The following is a 19,296-nucleotide window of genomic DNA, read 5'->3' as shown; positions in this document are numbered from 1 at the left end:
CATGGATGGTACCATGTGCCACTTTTTTAAATAAAGAATAGTAAAATCTTGTTTTCAGTACTCTGAGAACTAGGTTGTTGAATTCACATGATCAGGTTTTAAATGCTACTTATTGCACCCTGAAATATTTACAAAAACTAGCATAGGGTTTGTTTTTTTTTACTTGCCCTCAAGTTACCTTCCGATAAATACTCCCTTGGAAATATAAAATACAAGTTATCTGCCAAATCCCACTGATTTCACATGGTGATCTGTGTGTATTCTTATGAGATGCTGATCACTGAAGTGAACTTTTTAATTATAATTATTACACAATCATCCAAAGCCTGCACTGACCCAATTCTCTACCCTGCCTTTCCACCCAGGATAGGATATTTCTGAACCACACAATTCAAAACAATTCAAGTCACCCTGCCCCATAACGCCATACTGTAAAGCATGTAACCCTCAGGAAGCTTGCCCTGACACACACTTTACTTTATCTTATTCCTAATTTCACTGTGTCACCTTGACCAATTCAGCTCCCTCGTTGAGTTTTACATCCACCAGATAGTTAGAGAAAGCAATAGGCTAACTCTGGGTGGGAGCAGGACTAAGCTATAGAAAACTTTTTACTTATACAGAGTTGTAGAATAGCTTTCCTCAACAACACCTTTCGTTATTTGTAGTTTACTGGCTGCTCTCCAAATTTCCTTGAGTTTGCTAAAAAGATTAAACTCTGAGGTATCCAAAACTGTATTTGATATTCTTGTGACCTCACCAGTGGCAGACAGAAAGGGTCCCTTCCACCCTGCTTATGTACATGTAGTTTAAGAGCCGTTTGGGTTTTTTTGGCCATCTTATTTTCCACCCTCTCCACCAATGGGCCTCTGTCAGGGTTACTGCTTTCACAAGCCTCTCCTCCCTCATTGAGTTTCTGCGGTTAGGGGTTTTTCCTCCCTTATGTATTAACTTGCATTTTACCAGGTAGGGTTTCAATTTCTTATTTTAGTAATGCTTTTTTTCCTTAAACTTCTCTAGACCAATCACATTATTTCACAAAAAGAAAAGGAGGACTTGTGGCACCTTAGAGACTAACCAATTTATTTGAGCATAAGCTTTCGTGAGCTACAGCTCACTTCATCGGATGCATACCGTGGAAACTGCAGAAGACATTATATACACACACAGAGACCATGAAACAATACCTCCTCCCACCCCACTGTCCTGCTGGTAATAGCTTATCTAAAGTGATCATCAAGTTGGGCCATTTCCAGCACAAATCCAGGTTTTCTCACCCTCTGCCCCCCCCCCCCCAACTCACTCTCCTGCTGGTAATAGCCCATCCAAAGTGACCACTCTCTTCACAATGTGTATGATAATCAAGGTGGGCCATTTCCTGCACAAATCCAGGTTCTCTCACCCCCTCACCCCCCTCCAAAACCACACACACAAACTCACTCTCCTGCTGGTAATAGCTTATCCAAAGTGACCACTCTCCCTACACTTTATTTCAGTATCCTCAATAGTGTTTTCAGCTCCAACCAGTGCCATCTGAGAGCTTAACTCCGTCAGGACATTAATTGTTCCATAACTCCCCCATAATCATGTCACCACCATTTCTCATGGCCCTTAGTTTAGAGTCTTTAGCCACTTTTGATTGCCAGTGACAGTATTCTGGAACACACTTGTAAGAACTATCTGGTCTATATCCCACTCAACACAGCAGGTGATGTGGCATCTACAGTGCTAAGTCAATCTTCAGCACTTAAGTGGTCTTTCATATTCAAACACTGTATGAAGCCAGGCCCTGTCTTTTACATTCTTTCCATTTTGGAAAGAAAAAAAGTGGTGGCAAATATTTAGATTGCACCTAATTCTCATTGAATTTCAATGCAAAATAACTGCTTTGAGGTCCCTTTGAAAACTACAGCCTTGTAGCTGAAGAACTACTGGCCCAGGGTAAAGGTCCAAAGCTAGTTTAAAATTCAAGATCAGATGTTTTTCTTGGAAGATTATCTTGTTCAACTGGAGCATGAATTAATTCAGGGAAGTGTTATGGCTTGTGTTATGCAGGAGGTCAGAGTAGGTAGTGATCATAATTGTCCCCTTGGTCTTAAAAATAAATAAATAAAAAACTATGAAAGTTGTGTCATGTTACAAATCTTGTGTGTTAATATGTTCCATCAGTATCTCACACACACACAGTACCAGAAGTTGTGGGGGGAAGGAGGGGGTTTCCTGGTCCTGCTCACAGGCCAGAGGGCTCTGTAGAAAAGTGTGAAAGCATAGAATCATAGAATATCAGGGTTGGAAGGGACCCCAGAAGGTCATCTAGTCCAACCCCCTGCTTGAAGCCGGACCAATTCCTAGTTAAATCATCCCAGCCAGGGCTTTGTCAAGCCTGACCTTAAAAACCTCTAAGGAAGGAGATTCTACCACCTCCCTAGGTAACGCATTCCAGTGTTTCACCACCCTCTTAGTGAAAAAGTTTTTCCTAATATCCAATCTAAACCTCCCCCACTGCAACTTGAGACCATTACTCCTCGTTCTGTCATCTGCTACCATTGAGAACAGTCTAGAGCCATCCTCTTTGGAACCCCCTTTCAGGTAGTTGAAAGCAACTATCAAATCCCCCCTCATTCTTCTCTTCTGCAGGCTAAACAATCCCAGCTCCCTCAGCCTCTCCTCATAACTCATGTGTTCCAGTCCCCTAATCATTTTTGTTGCCCTTCGCTGGACTCTCTCCAATTTATCCACATCCTTCTTGAAGTGTGGGGCCCAAAACTGGACACAGTACTCCAGATGAGGCCTCACCAATGTCGAATAGAGGGGAACGATCACGTCCCTCGATCTGCTCGCTATGCCCCTACTTATACATCCCAAAATGCCATTGGCCTTCTTGGCAACAAGGGCACACTGCTGACTCATATCCAGCTTCTCGTCCACTGTCAGCCCTAGGTCCTTTTCCGCAGAACTGCTGCCTAGCCATTCGGTCCCTAGTCTGTAGCTGTGCATTGGGTTCTTCCGTCCTAAGTGCAGGACCCTGAACCTCATCAGATTTCTTTTGGCCCAATCCTCCAATTTGTCTAGGTCCTTCTGTATCCTATCCCTCCCCTCCAGCGTATCTACAACTCCTCCCAGTTTAGTATCATCCGCAAATTTGCTGAGAGTGCAATCCACACCATCCTCCAGCTCATTTATGAAGATATTGAACAAAACCGGCCCCAGCAAAGCCAGTCTGAAATAAAAGTTCATTTAAAACTAAGCAAGATGAGTTTTGTCTCACTGCCTTAGGGAGCAGCCTGTTCACACGCTCTCTCTGATTCTGGGGTCGTGTATTATTGTTCTGAATTCTAAGAAATAAAAGCAGCACAACCTTCCAGCAACAGTATATGTTTTTAATTTAATTTAATTTAATTCTGTGTGTGTATGTTTAGAACAGAACTAAAACCTGACAAACCTGTAATGTGCAAATTAAAGGGAAACGCTATAGAATCATAGAACTATATGGCTAGAGGGGACATCAAGAGATCTTCCAGTCCAGGGATACTCAGTTCTCAGAGGTTCAGGAGCAAAATTAGCAACCAACATTCCCAAAAGAGTCACAATAGTGTGAATTCATTGTTTCATTTACTATTTTACATACACAGAGAAAAATTATTGACCAAGTATTATTCTGGAACATAATACCCTGATTGGTGAATAATTAAAATCACAGTGTTTGAATATCACGTGCTGCAAAGAGCCACAGGAAACCCATTAAAAAGCCACATGTGGCTCACAAGCCTCAGTCTGAGTATCACTGTTTTAGTCCATTCCCCTCCACTGAGGCAGAATTACATATACTTTGGACATATGCCACACTCTGAAAATATACTGATTTGAGTTAAACTGTGCGGCCTAAAACAAGATATTTCTAACTACATCTAGTTCACAATTACCAACAAGAGCCATGTTGCATAATCAATGGTTTTACTATTCTGAAAAGCGAGAGCCAACTCAAAAGTTACATTAAAATGACAGAAGCTGGGCCAGATGTCAGGAGATTAGGTTCAAATTGTTCACAGATGTATTTTTATTGCTACTATTATTGGCTGTATTCCAAAGCACAGGAGAAAAAATGTCTGAAAACTTACTGGTTGACCTCCCCACCATCTGTGATTGAATTTCTCTCGCCCTCGAAGACTGAAGCTGGCATCAAATACAGGGTCATACATTGAATTGCCAACAATTCCATGTGATTCAGGATAGAGTCCCTTTGTGCAGAAGTAGATTAAATTAGTGAACCTTTAGTACACGTTAAAATGCAGTTCTGCACAGTTATCCACAAATACCACTAAATTCTTTAAGAATGGAAAACTGGGTATGCCTGTAAACTTCAACCGAATTAGAGATCTTAGTTTTAAGATTAAAAAAAATGTTTAGTGCTTTAGATATTCATTAAAGCAGTACGAGATCATTTGCATATCCTGATCTTGTCTTAAAGCATAGCTACTTCAGCAGTTAGCTACTTTAAAAGTGACAGAAAGTCCTTTTAAAGTAGTACTTTCAGTTCATCTTTGTAAAATATTCTGGTGACAGTAAATGGTGGCAATAATAATAAATAAATATAGCTAGCATTTACATTTCATCATGTTTTATCTTCGTATTGCTTCACAAGCGTAACTTAATCCTGAGCACTCCTGAGAGATGAGTAAGTATTATTCCTAGCATAAAAAAAAAAGGAGGAACTGAGGCAAGTCAACTAAGTGACTTGCATTCAAAGCCACAGTGGGAATTAATGTCAAAGTTGTCATTAGCACTCAGGAGTTCCTAGTTCATAGCCCTGCACTCACACCACGGCTAATATTGAATATGTGGGCCACATAATAAGCTGGTATAAATTGCATAGTTCCACTGACTTAATTTCAATGGGAAAAAAACCAAACCACAGATTTACATCAACTGAGGGTCTGTTCTTGTGACTTCAAATTTATTTCCGTAAGAACCGTAAGCTGTAGTTACAGAAAAGGAGTATGAATCACTTCAGTACAGTAGTGGAAAGGGTAAAAAAAAAAGCAGCAGGCTATAATAAATGCTTTGCATTTATACTGCACCCCCTTATCTAAGAATCTCAAAGTACTTTGATGCTTCCCCCACTCCATTTGAAAAAAAACAAAAAACCACAACTTAAGTACAAAAAGTGATTGACCACATTAACCAGTTTTCATTTAAAAATTCCTCCCTCACAATTCCCAAGTTTGTAAGTGATTTGCAAGTCCCTTTAATTATATTCAAGAAATCCTCCTCAAAGACTTACAGTAGCCAGGGTGTACAAGTTAGGGAAGGTTTTTGTAGGATATACAGGTCTCATATAGGGAGAATGTGTTCCACAAGATCCTGAAAGTACAACAGGAAATACAAGTGTTAAAAAATAGGACTGTCATACACTGAAGGCAGAAAGATAGGAAGACCTTTGCTTAATTAACAAATACCAAGAAACATGTTTGAACCAATTTAAATAAACACGACTCTATTGCTTAAGCATAGAGGCCAACACTGCTAAAGCACACGTATTAAATAGACACGCATGGCCTAAAATATGACAACACTTTTCCTCGTACAAAAAGATGGAGAAATAATTTGGCAATAGATGTATAAAACGAGGTAGATTTAAAAGAAAAAAATGCTTCCCTTTTAATTAGTACTTCAGATAATTTTCACTACAAGTTTGCCCATATTAGCAGTAAAATAACTCCAGAAAATTCATGCTAATTTCAGGTGACAAACACCTGTATTAATCAGTCTGAAACTATAATTCCAGAGTTGTCACAGGGAAATTTTCACCAGACTTCTCATTTGCGTACATTAGTGCCCACAGCTGCTGCTACACATGTTGAATTCAAGATTAGGTTTGCTTAGCAAAACAAACAAAAAAAACTGCACTTGTTCTGGGAGGCTCTCCCAAAAAAACAATGCACTTCTGCCATTCTTATGTTATTGTTCTGCATTGCTCCAGTCTGTCTCTTTCAGGCCTAATCAAACTGTATCATTTAAGCCAATGGGACTTTTGCCATTTGACTTCACTGGGAACAAGAACAGGCCTTTAGATTGTTAGGCCTTTGGGCCGGAAAGCCAGCTGTGTTTGATGCAGCTCTTCTACTGCATAGTACCTTGTTGGTTTATGGTGCTATACAAACAATGAAAACAATATAAGAACAAGAGATTGCCGTAGCAGTTTGTTCTAATAAAACAGATTTACTTACTTAGTTTTTCAATGTTGGGCATGACCTTACTCCCTTTCTTCATGTATGATGCACGAAAGCCATCGACAGAGAAGATGATCAAAGGAGGGCGAACAAAACTGAAACAAAGACTATGTTAACATATCCAGAGTTGAAAGGAGTATTTCGAAAACTATTTTGTATGCTCATTCAGTCAGACTAATGAGAGTTTAAACTACTACAACAGTTAGAAGTCTATAAATTTTAGAGCTGGTAGATCAGTATAGTTTAGTAATATTTATATTTCAGTAACACCCAGAAGCCCAGATCAGGATCACAATCCTATTGTACTGTTGCTATAAAGACCCATACAAAGACATGGTCCCTGTCCAGAAGAACTTATCATCCAGGAAGGCAAGTGATGTACACAGGGCTGGATAAGAGGAATACGGTCAAATACATACATTTTTACACATATATAATTGCAATAAAAAAAAAAAACCACACACATTCCACAAGCACAAATCTTTTCTGTTTTTGTGAAGAGCAAGGGTCACAAGAAGTTTAATGTCCACGCACAGTATGTGAGAGACTAGCTGCTCTAACACAGTAAAGGAGTACTCATTTTGTTATTTTTTCATAGAACAAAGAGCCACATTGCTCCTCTTGAGATGCAAACACAGCCAGAATGTAGAAGTTTCCCAAAGCTCATGCAGAGGCAGGGAAAGCAACTTCTTCAAACATGGGTGCCCAATATTAGGTATCCACAGTGAACTTATTCTTAGGCACCTAAAGTCTTAAGTACCCATAGCGCCCACTTAAGTCAATAGGAGCTGTAGATGCTCAGTATTTCTGTGAAAGAGTCCCCTTATTTAGGTATCTAAATTTAGATTTAGGCCTTGATTCAGCAAGTTACCTAAGTACATGCTTAAATTTTAAACATGTGAAAAGTCCAGGGGTGCCAGAACAGGGAGGTCAGGGGTCCATGACCCTCCCACTTTTACTGGCCATAAGAGCGAGCGACAGAAGGAGAGGGTAGAGCCTTAGGGAGAAGGGGCGGCATGAGGGTGGGGCCACAGTTCAGGTGCTGGTGGCCCCCCACACTTTTAGGGACTTTCCATCGCTCCTGAAACAGTCCCACTGGGTTCAATGAGACTACGCACATGCTTAAAAGTTATTCACATGCTGAAAGTGTCTTGCTGAATCATGGTCTAAATCAGTTAAGTTTCAGAATCTAAATCATAGGCGCAGGAACTAGGGGTGCAGGGGGTGCTGCAGATTTTACGCAAGGCCCCGTGCCACCGGGGTCCTGGCTGCTAGCCCCAGCCTCGGCCCCCTTACCTCTCTTCAAGTCCCCACTCCCAGAGCCATGGCCCTGCTCCTGCCCCAGCTCGGGGGGAGGGTCGTAGGTAAAATGTTTGGGGACCACAGCTTTACAGTTACCCTGACTTTCAGCACCCCCACTATCAAAAGCGTTCCAGTGCCACTGAATCTTATTTGTTTTTAAATACTGTATAAGACAGGTACCTTTGGATGCAATGTTTAAAGAAAATTGGCCTGAAGGCTGCTCACATCAGGTCGGATACTTATTGTCACAGGAGCCAATACTTATTGAAGTCAAAGGAAAGACTTCCACTAAATTAATTAGGGATTTGTTCAGGTGCATGATAAGTCAGTGAAATGGGCAACTTTATCAACCCATGGCCAGTGGCAATGACTTAGTCAGCTCTTTTAACAAATGTCTTCTGCACAACTTCAAAATAAAATGCGCTTACCCAGCTGGGCATTCAGGAGATTTTATTTCTTCACAGTCGTCATCCACCCAGTGAGTCTCTCCTACGTGGAAAGTAAGTCATCATTTTTTAGAATAATTGTCAATAGAGTTACAAATTGTACCAGACTACCAAAAAACCACTCACACAACAGGTCATACTGTCATACTTTGTGAGCAACATGTTTTTACACCCACTGCTCTCCTAGGCAGCAGTATGAATGTGCTGATTACCTGCCAATGTTCAATCAGACCAGCTAAAGTACAAATTAGCACCTGTTTAAAGCATGACTTCAAATCTGAGTAAAGGGATTTCTTCTTGATCCCATGAGAAAGTTTTCACACGGTTTGAACATTAGAAAGTTAGAGCACAAAAGCAGCAACTAGTATGAAAGTATAATGCTAACAAATTGTTAATTTCATAGCCTAGATGGAACTGAACCCCTTTCAGACACTTCGTTACTATAGTATTAGGTTGTATAGTCAATTATTTTCCACTACGTTTTTTGCTACTGTTCCCACTGCACGCTCAGACTTGGGACATTCTTCTGTCCTATGAAAGTACAAAGTCAGTCAGATCATCAGACACTGCTGCTTGCTTTATGACATTGGTGTTATTAAAAGGAATTGTACTTCCTCAAAAAAAAAAGCAGATGCATAGAATACAATTTTGAACAGCAGCAATCCCAGTTGGCCCTGATAAGGGAGAGCAAGAGAGACAGAGGGACTCAAGAAGAATGAGATCTTGGCATAAGCAAGAGATGTGAAGTATTTGTTTGAGTGGAACAAGAATTAGAGTGTCACATTTAATATGAAAAGACAAGTAAATTTGTAACCAATAATATGGAGATGCTGTTCTTATGTAAAGGTCAGTCCTGTAATGGTGCCCGGGTTACAGCAATCTTTTGTTATTGGCTGGCTAAATGATGACTGTGTTCTATGTACATTAAAACAAGGGATGGCTTTAACTACTGTACTTGCTCTCTCCTATCTTTCTAGGGAAAGGCACCTCAAAAGGCAGGAACTGGAAACTACACCTAGCATTTAACCACAATTAATCTGCAAGGGTTTCTTCAGAGTTGGGAAGAATGCAATCTGCTAAAACTTGCTGGAGGAGGCATATTTAGTTTTCCTTCCCCACTGCAGAACTGGAGATGAGGGAGTAGAGTCTGCACTCAGTTACGCTGGTATGTATCTGAACTATTCTCCTCACCTTCTAAACGTATGCAGTTGCTTGGCAGAAAGGAAGTGGGGAAGAAAATGAAGATTCCAAAGAAAAACCTTTGTGAAAGTGAGTCGTTGGGGAGGCTAACAATCAAGTGAGACTGATCAATAGGTAAAATAGGTAAATCCTATTGAATCATGGAGAAGTGTATTGAAGCAAGGCCAAATGGCCAGAAGATGCACTCAGGGGCTCGCTCACCTACACATCTACCAATGTGATATATGCCATCATATACCAGCAATGCCCCCCTAATATGTACATGAGCCAAACTAGATAGTCTCTACGCAAAAGAATAAATGGACACAAATCTGACATCAGGAATTATAACATTCAAAAACCAGTAGGAGAACACTTCAATCTCCCTGGTCACTCAACAACAGGGGCAAGAGGCAATTCTTCAACAACTTCAGAAACAGACTCCAACATGAAACTGCAGCACTGGAATTAATTTGCAAACTGGACATCATCAAATTAGGCCTGAATAAAGAGTGGGAGTTGTTGGGTCATTACAAAATCTAATTTCCCCTACTGTTACTCACACCTTCTTGTCAACTGTTTGAAACAAGTCGCTCTCATTACCACTGCAAAAGTGATTTTTCCTCTCTTGGTATCTTACTGTTAATTGAATTGTCTCATTAGACTGACCTCCCACTTGGTAAGGCAACTCCTATCTTTTCACGTGCTGTGAATTTATACCTGCTACTGTATTTTCCACTCCATGCATCTGATGAAGTGGGTTTTAGCCCACAAAAGCTTATGCCCAAATAAATTTTAGTCTCTAAGGTGCCACAAGGACTCCTCGTTATTTTTGCTGATAAAAACCAACACGGTTACCACTTGGAAACCTGTCAGATAGAAGAGGTGCACCTACATATGGCAGGACATGTTCCAATAGGATCAAGATTACTATGGAAATGAAACCTTTACGGCCCACTCACCACCCCACTGAGATAATGATTATTGAAGCTATTTCCATTAAAAAAAAGGAGTTAGCTGTAATTAAAGGGAACACAAAGATCTAATCCTGCACGTACCTACTCTATGTAACCGTGTGTCACCCTTCCCTTGCCCTCCCACCATGTGTCTGTTGCATCTTGTCTTACATCAAAACATAAGTGCTTCAGGACAGAGACTCTTATGGTTTGGGTTTTGTTGTAAACAGAACACCTAGCAAAGCTAAGCCCTGGTCCTTATTGAGACCACTAAATAGCACTGTATTCACTGTAATACAATCGAGCACATCTAAACTATTTTTTTTTTTTTGCTTTACAACACACTACAAAGGTTTTTTCGAATCCATCTCAGCATGCAGAATCCTTTCCTTCTCCACTCAGCCTGTCGGTATCACTTCCAACTGACAAAGCGTTCCCACCATCACCAAATCCGAAACACATTGCTTCCACAGAACTGACAGCACCTGTGAGCCATGGGCACAGGAAACTAGACCTGTCCCCCACACCCGCAAAAGAACAGAAAATGAAATGTGTATGATGTGGGGGAGGGGCAGGATGGAGGTGCTCTCACAAAAAAATACTTGGCATTACCCACAGGGCTGGCCTCTATCAGTTCAGGCTAGATAAAGGGACAGAAATATGTACCTTTGCATACAGCTTGATAATTAGTACAACAGTCTCCTCTGGTCAAGCAGTCTTCAGAGCAATGACAGGCATTCTCTTCATTCCTTGCCTCTCCACAGCGATCTTTGGTACATTCCCAGCCTCGTGCTAAAATATTCACACAGTAAGTGAAAACGTTAAAGAAGATATTTTTAAAAAGGGTCCCCGACACTCAGTTGAACATCCCAGTGAAGTTAGCCCAATCATTACAGTCGGCTTTGGAAATCTGCGATCTGCACAGTGTTTGAAATCGATGAGTTGACTATAAACAAGAGAAGACGCGAGTCACAGAGGGGTGTGAAGTTTTGCGTGCTTCCCCATTCACAAGCAGGGAGTTTTATCACTCTCTGATCCGGTCAGTTAAGCCATTTTCCAAACATAATACCAGCAAAAGTATCTCTAAAATATTGTTAAGGAATTTCTCTCCCCTTCCCCACTAACCCTCGAATGAGGGATATGGTGAGGGGTCTGGAGCACAAGTTACAAATATTAGCATGTTAAGGGCTATACTTAACATACCAAACACCACCACCCCCCTCGCCGCTGTTCCCCCCCACACTTAGCTTTAGGAATCCACTATATTCAGTGACCATTACGTAGATGGAGGGATGTAAAAGGGAGCAACATGACATGCAACGGGAGGTTTTACTCATGCCAAGCTCCTCAACACACGAAATACGAAGATGGAAGGAGCCCCTTTATCAAAGCTAATTGGGTGAGAGTCTGTGCTGCACCCTGAAGAGACAGAGCATAAAACCTGCTGCCCAGGGCAAGGTGGCTTATAAGTGACCCTTCCAATCCTGGAGAGGCCATCCACATAACTGACAGTCCTGAAGGCATGTCCAAGTTGGGCAGCACAGGCACCGACTCCGTGGGTGCTCCAAGGCTGGAGCACCCATGGGGAAAAAATGGTGAGTGCTGAGCACCCACCAGCAACCACCTTATGAGCTCCCCCCCCCCCCCAGCACCTCCTGCCCACTGGCAGGCCCCGTGGATCAGTGCCTCCTGCCCACCACAAACAGCCCAAGGCCAACACGCAGTTCCTGGAGCCCAGAACTATGCTCAATTTTCTAGACCATATCAACTCACTCTTTCCTGGATACCAAGCAGGTGAAGTTATACGGTGACCTATGGACGTCTGGGTAGGTCAGAATGTTCAGACCTGGTTCAGAGCTGTACGGAAGTGTCATTTTCATATAAATGAAATAAACTGGGGAAAGGGGGAGACATGATAATTTGTGCTGAAAATTGGGGATATTCCTTATCCCATTTGAAACACTAGTCATCTCTTTTGGCTGCTCTAATAAATGTGATTTTTCACCAAAGACTAAAGTAACAAGAAGGATTTCAAAGGCAGGAAGACTAAGCACCTATGTCAACCTAATCACTGTACCAATCCAGCTACATGTTTTTTGATACAGTGAATAACTGAAGTAAATACACAATATTTTAGGAAACAAAACAGTAGCTTTATGCTCTGCTGTAAGGAAGTGTAATTTCCAAAAGGCGTTAGTAGAGAGACAGCCTCTCTAAAAATTTCCACACCCATGTATCAAGTTAACAAAAAAGCCAACATGAACAGTGCCATATTTTCCACCCCCTAGTGTCCAATTAAATGAACTTGAAAGGTTCCATCAGTGGATTGTGTGCGCCCTGACATCTGGAAATAGGTGTCTGAAGTAATAGCAACCAGCACACTCCTTCACCTGCAATTCACTCCCTTGAGAGGGCCTGCACAACATCTATGCACCAGTTAAGCCCAAACAGCATCAGTGGGATTTAACCAGCGCATTAACCTGTGTGGACAACTGCACAGGCGTGAAACCCATAGTATGCAAATGAACATTAAATTCTGTTAGTATTCACCATTATTTGGGAGAAAGACAACATCTCACAGTTACCACAGTTATCTCCTGTTCTCACTAGAGGAGAAAACTTCAGTATCTCAGTGTGCATAGCTGTTCGTGTTTTTAATGTGGGGCACTGCGGTAATACGATTTACATTTTAGGTGGGATCTAACGTAAATAGAGGTGCAGGATGCTTCCTGAAAACCAAGGCAGAGGCAAAGGAAACACAGTAACTGGGGAAGATACAATAATTTGCTTACGGGTCCTTGTAAGCAAGCAAGGACTGCACAGTGAGAAAGGCTGAAGGTGTTCGAAGACGGGAGGAGTACAGCATGCCCTCACAGTTGTCGTTAGTCCATAGCCAGCTGTAAGCAGGGTGTACTGATACAGGGGAGTACAGCTCTCATACCTGTCTTTAAACATAGTTCATCAAAGTCAGAGCAGCAACTGTTGTAGCTCTTGCACAGGTTGTCACAACGGCAGCCCGGGGGCTCAGCTTCTTGAAGTTCAAAGCATCTGCTTTTGCAGGACCCAGAAGTACTGATCCAGGGGGAATCTGACAGGACTGCGTGGAATAAGAAACAGGGCAACATTTGTCAGGCCATCAATGGCTGGTGAGGGATTGCTCAAACTAGTGCTACTCTGAGTAATGAAACTTCAGCTGCCCTGTTACAGGAGACGAAGGGAAAGGAAGAGGAGCAGCACACTTGGTGTTGGCAGAAGCAAAAATCTAATTAACTCAAAAAAAAGGTTCCTCTTTTGAGGGGTGGGGGTAGAGGGTAAGCAGCATGCTGTGATAATGTCCTGCAAAGAACTGCGCCTGGCTTTAAGTCCATAATAATCAAGCAATCATTAGCAGAAATAAAGTCTTAGAGGCCCAGTTATGGGCGCTTCAAATCTTTCCCCAAAACAGGCCCTTGCAGTTAGAAACTGCATGACATTTTCATGCTCAACTGGGCAGTTAGCATGGAAAGGAACCGCAATTAGTCTACATGACAGTCAGCAGGATTCTGTTTACTGTACTGTAAGGTGCCAGATCAACACCACAGTGAAAGGAAACTGTATAATACTCAACAAATTGAATTAGTGGCCAATAAAGTGAGGAAATGCTTTTTGGTGGGCTTCTGTAGAACATTAAACTATAAAAACAAAACTTTCAGCAATAACACTGATTCAGAAACTGTAGACCATTCATAAAGCAAGAAACTGAGTCCATTAATAAAGCTAGTATTAGACAGCAATGATCCATTGGGGGTGGGGGGCAGGGAGTGGAAAGGAGACTACTCCCAAGTGAGACAAAAACTATACTCTTCCCACTAGGAGTATCTCCAAAAACACCAAAATATATTATGGGGAGGCTGTTTGTGACTCCATGGTTAAGGATGTTTTATGACATGGGCTAAAAATGGGGCATATATTCAAGTTTTTCTTCCTAAGTAGGTGTTTTCAGTGTGAAATTTCACAGTATGTTTTGAAACTTTTTATGTCTTTTGTTGAATTTTTAAATAGGAAGTATTTGAAACCAGTTAGGGGTTGAAGTTTGTCAGTAGCAATCAGACTATTAGTAGGGCATAAATCTTAAGTAGATCTGATTTAACAGGTACTTTTAGAAAATATTTTGGATTATGGCCATTTTCTGCTGCTGTTCTACATAACTGAAAGTTTTTCCATCAGCAGAATGCGGGGGAGAATAATCTCCGCCCAACAAAAATCATCATCCCAACACTCAGTTGTCGGAGCATATGGTAGGCATAGGTGCTGGAACTAAGGGTGCTCCTGCACCCCTGGCCTGAAGTGATTTCCATTATATACAAAGTTTACAGTTTGGTTCAATGCATCTCAGCAACCCCCCTCCCCTCCCACTATACAAATTGTTCCAATGCCCCTGAAGGTAGGAAGGATGGAAGGTACTCTAATGGGTTTCGAATGAGTTGCTTGGTAAAGGCAATGTGGGAAGACTGGTGAAGCTAAGGGACAGAGTTAAGGTTGTCGGGTATGGTAGTGTAAGGTATGTGCACATATGTGGGGCAAAAAGTAACATCAGATGGCTTAATATTTTTCTTTGCTATTGTAGTTTTTGAGTCAAGTAGGTAGTGTGTGAGAGAGAGAAATACTCTATGTAAGAGTGTGGGAGTATCCCTTCAGTTAGGAACTCCCTCAGCATTCCCTTGATGAAGCCATTTTAAAATTTTCAGTATTTTGGCCATTTAAAATGCCACAGGGCTAAAACTTTGTATACATGTTGCCAGCACAGATACATGAGTTTTTCCTTCAGTTATTGAAATCAGTCCTCCTGTTTGTTTCGCCAGTGGCCAGAACCAAAACCCTATGCTTTACATTTGTTTCTTCTTCCCAGAATCCTTAGTACAAAACCAGATGAATTTTGAAAGCTGTAGTTTTACCAAGAGTTTACTAACTGAGAATGACTAATTGCTTCTGGTGTCCAGAAAAATGAATGTTTTGAATCAACCCTTATTTTTCAGCTTTAAACAACATGGAAGCTTCTGTATTGCTCCAATCAAAGCCACAAATGATATATTAAAGCCTTATAACTCCACAATAGGCATTGATATGTAGAGCATATGAGATTCCCAGTTAATCCTGGTGTCCTTTTTTAATTATTTGTGCCCGATCTGCAGAAGTGCCAAGCACCAGCTTTTCTCACTGACGTCAGCGGAGGCTGTGGCTGCCCTGGGCTTATGAAAAACAATCAGATCCATCTGTTTTAAACCAGAGTATGTCTGTCAGCTCAAGTTTCCTACACAGACAGGACACTGGAACCTCTCTGAAGCTGTAAGAAGTTTTAAAAAAGTGTCATTACTGCACTAATCCTTTATTCCAGTAGGACAACTACACTTTAGAAGGGACACCTACTTCCAAACTCAAATTTATGTCCTTTCTGCACAGAATTGCCTCTCTCCCTTTCTTATATATTAAAACTCTCCCAATTTATGAGAGGACTTTTGAGATTGCTGTAAAATTTAACACATGAAGATTCGTTTCAATGAATATTAAGGGACTGATTTTCTGACAAGTCCAGCATTCATTTAGGTACTTAGAATGGACAGATTTTCAGAAATGGTCTGCTGCTACCAGTCCCATTATTCTCAACACCAGCTGCTAAGCACTTCTGAAAAGGAGTGCTGGACACTTAACCTCTCTTGCTTCTTTATCTTACATGCTGTATCTCTGGTTTTAAGACCCAAGCCCCAGATATGGCAAGTTTGAGTGTGAGAATCAAAGATGTTATTTCAGAATGCTTCATAATATTACCATTGCCCTATTCATTTCAGTTACTTTCAAGGGGGTCTTTGCATAGTAGGGAGACTACTCCCTAACACTGTTGAAAACCACACGCCAATGTGTATTTACAAAGGAAAATTTGGAGAGAGTCTTACTGCATGTTATATAAGCCACTGTCTGTCAGCAGTGTTTGAAGTAGTATCTCAATGACTTAGTGTTAGCTGTGGGGAAGAATAGTTTCCATTATCTTCCAGGTAGGAAATAATTCAGCTATATTTCTTTTGTTATTTTCCATGCATCTGACAACTATGGTACATGCCTTTACTACTCATGTGACAAACCAGATCTCAACTTAACTCAGACATTATATCAAGCTACTGTTAACGCATTGGTTATACCCATGGGTTGAGCTACTGTAAGACACTTTACATCATATCACCCACAGGACTCATTTTAACACCTGTAGCCACTGGATATCAATATTGTTCAATGGTCTGCGACAGCTGACCTTGCTTCTGAAGCTGAACCACAAACTTGCAGGTCACACACCCAGCTGTGGCCAGGGTACTGATGTGTGCAGAACTGTTTGAACAAGTATTGTCCGCTTTACAGGAGTTGCACTGCTGCTAACTAAGTAGCAGGTTTGAGTTGTCAGATGCTCCTGCATTGAATATGAAGTTATGAACTTTTCTGAAAATTCCTAGATTAGCAGGAACTTCTAAGCCAACAAGTCTGGATCCTGCTGGAGAAAGAGAGGACTGTGGCTACCTTTGAACTTCAGGAGTTTTTCCCCCTTTAACACTAGAGCTGCTTATACCTTTTTTTGTAACTTCAGTCTTTGCCAGTTAAGCTCAAACTATTGTTGTTCTTTAAAGGAGAGCTCTGGGTGAAGTGGTATACCACGAATAAGGGAAGAAATCGTATGGAGGCATGTTGCCTTTTGTTCATTATCATAAATGATTATGATAACACAGAGCCTGGAAATGCTATATCCACCTAGAAGAGTGCCATATCAAATTGGTTGGTTTGACTATATTGGATTATGCGGTCAAAATGCAGTCTATTTGCAATAGGCAGACTTCCAGTAGGACTTCCATCCTATGGCAACTACTCAGGCATGTTTGCATAATCCGTAGTAGAGACACTGCATGGTAAGAACTAGGCAATGGCTACACATACTTAGCAAGAAAAACAGGTATTTGAAGAGTTTTGGAGCAGCAGCAGCGTCACTGCCTATTATTTATACTATATTTTGCAAAGTGCCATTGAAATGGACAAGATTTCAATGCAAGAAAATTTAAAGTGCATCATAATTGTTCTGGTATAAGTACAATTCCATGATTAGTTGTATGCTTAAAAATGCACATGTGATTAGTATCCAGGCTCCCACATTCACAGATCTAGGAAACAGAATTTAGCTCCCATCCTGACAATAAGACCGTCCTGTTGCGCTTAAGTAACATGGTTCAAGAGGATATTATACTAAGGCTACACATTCTGAAACTACTTAACAACAGGTCTAGAAGACCTGTGCTCTACCTAAACTTAATAGGTCAAGTTAAGAAATGGTAGAATTAGTTATTAATTTCCCCTGTTTTGGGGGACTTAGGTCCTTAGATGTTATTTTAATTCAGCTATTTGTTGTGTACAAATACTGACAGCTTATTAAATATAAAAAAGTTCAGTTTAACATCTCGATGAATTCTTTAGCACTTACTCTACTTTGTCATTAGTATGTAATGGAGTTAAAGTCATGATAGTCTGGATTCATAAAGCAGTACTAGAATGACAAGGTTTGGAATTTGAAAGTGCCATAGTATACACCTTGTTAAGACAAGACACCACTCATTTATAACAATGAATGGTGAAAACATTTTTTTCCATCTTAGTTTTTCCAACAGCAATGTCAATCCTATAAGATTATGATGCAGACATCAAGGTACATGTAAATATATATGCCAAAACTCAGTGAAGTTGAAAGAAAACCTGCAGTAATCTTTTTAGCTTGGTATTTCATTGCTCTGGGTTTCTAAGCAGACTATTTCCATACGCAGTTTTCATTACTATTAATGGAAGTCATGTGATTGATAATTTCAAAGACATAAGTAGATTCCTTTGATTAGAGCATTTAAAATTTGTTACCAGTTAAAACAAGTTTACTCTTGTGCAGGGCAGTTTCCCCTCATAGAGGGCAACTGAGCAGTTCCATTTATTACATTTGTACATAGATTCTATTATCTCAGATTTTAGATCCTGTTTCCATTATAAATTAACTTTGATATATTGGAAGTAACTTGGTTGACATAAAAAACAAGAGAGGAAACCCTCATTTGCTGTCTCTTATTGCTATATTCCAGACAACTGGCTTTCCTTGTACTGGTCAAACCAAAACAAGTGACAATCTGTATGTGGAAACCAAGAAACACAGGTGTTACTATTACTGCTACAAACATATCAGGCATACTACCTTAACATCTGTGGAGAGACATGCTAAGAGAAAAGTAATAGGAGCCATTTATGTTTTTGCAGCAAAGTAGGAGGTGCTCTTCTTTACACAGGAAAAATCCAGAAGCAACATCCTTTTCAGTTACCTAAATGTCCTTACTCAGTCAGCCACACTGATAAATGCGTTGAGTAGACACCAATTCTGGGGAAGGTGAGGGGGAACCTAAAACTCCTTACTGGGAACACAACTTACTCAAGTCACTGTAAACAAGCAATTTCTTTATGAAAGTTCTCAAGCTATCATTATAGTTGGGTATTGTAAATGAATCCCTTTCATTTCAGTTATATTAACCAAGTCAAAGTCAATTACCACAAACGTTCTTTTTCATGCCAAAGGAAGGAACAGAGACATAAGTCAAGACTACTCCCCCCCACCCCTTCTTCAAAAAAAGACTCCTTTTCCATTGTATACATTTTTCCACTTGGAGAATGCCTCAGGAGACAAAATCCTATGTTTCCCAACAAAATATAAACAAAGGTCTCTGTTGTGGCATGTCCTTTCTCTTCTCCACCCAAAAGAGAAGGATGTGAAACTGAAGGGAAAAAAAAAATACATGACTGACAGCACATCTGCTTCATGCAGTTCTCAACATTAACACCTGCTGATCTCACCCCTTCCCTCCTCCAGTTAGTTGTCTGCTGTCTACTGTTCACAAATCAGAATGACTAGCAGATACAGAAATCTAAGAAGCTATTCTCAGTGACTCTAGACTTGAAATGACCCTGACCAAACAAATACTGCACAAATTTCTTCTCTAGCTAGTTGAATGAAAATTGTGCACTTGGGAATTACCAGATCAGGTTACATTTATTTTAATTTACTAACCTATTCGGTAGGATCAATGAGCAAAAAGGCAGGCACAGCATACAACAATCAATTGCAATATCAGACTAAGTTAACAA

General features: G+C 40.7%; 1 protein-coding gene across 4 annotated transcripts in view; it reads right to left on the bottom strand.

The window, feature by feature from the left end:
• Positions 1 to 19,296, bottom strand: part of ENPP2 (ectonucleotide pyrophosphatase/phosphodiesterase 2) — a 107,257-nt gene that overhangs the window by 47,379 nt on the left and 40,582 nt on the right. For 3 of the 4 annotated variants that reach the window (XM_073330256.2, XM_073330258.2, XM_073330255.2), the window contains exons 3-8: positions 13,055 to 13,210; positions 10,780 to 10,905; positions 7,961 to 8,021; positions 6,228 to 6,325; positions 5,282 to 5,361; positions 4,119 to 4,238 (exon numbers count right to left, since the gene is read on the bottom strand). In XM_073330256.2, coding sequence (XP_073186357.1) covers positions 4,119 to 4,238; positions 5,282 to 5,361; positions 6,228 to 6,325; positions 7,961 to 8,021; positions 10,780 to 10,905; positions 13,055 to 13,210 — 641 coding nt within the window. The remainder of the gene's footprint in view (positions 1 to 4,118; positions 4,239 to 5,281; positions 5,362 to 6,227; positions 6,326 to 7,960; positions 8,022 to 10,779; positions 10,906 to 13,054; positions 13,211 to 19,296) is intronic. The other variant, XM_073330257.2, reaches the window with a different exon arrangement.

Source organism: Lepidochelys kempii, chromosome 2 (genome assembly GCF_965140285.1).
Source record: "Lepidochelys kempii isolate rLepKem1 chromosome 2, rLepKem1.hap1, whole genome shotgun sequence".
Classification (NCBI taxonomy): domain Eukaryota; kingdom Metazoa; phylum Chordata; order Testudines; family Cheloniidae; genus Lepidochelys; species Lepidochelys kempii.
Note: the sequence above shows the minus strand (reverse complement) of the source record. Positions and strands in the feature narration are given on the sequence as shown.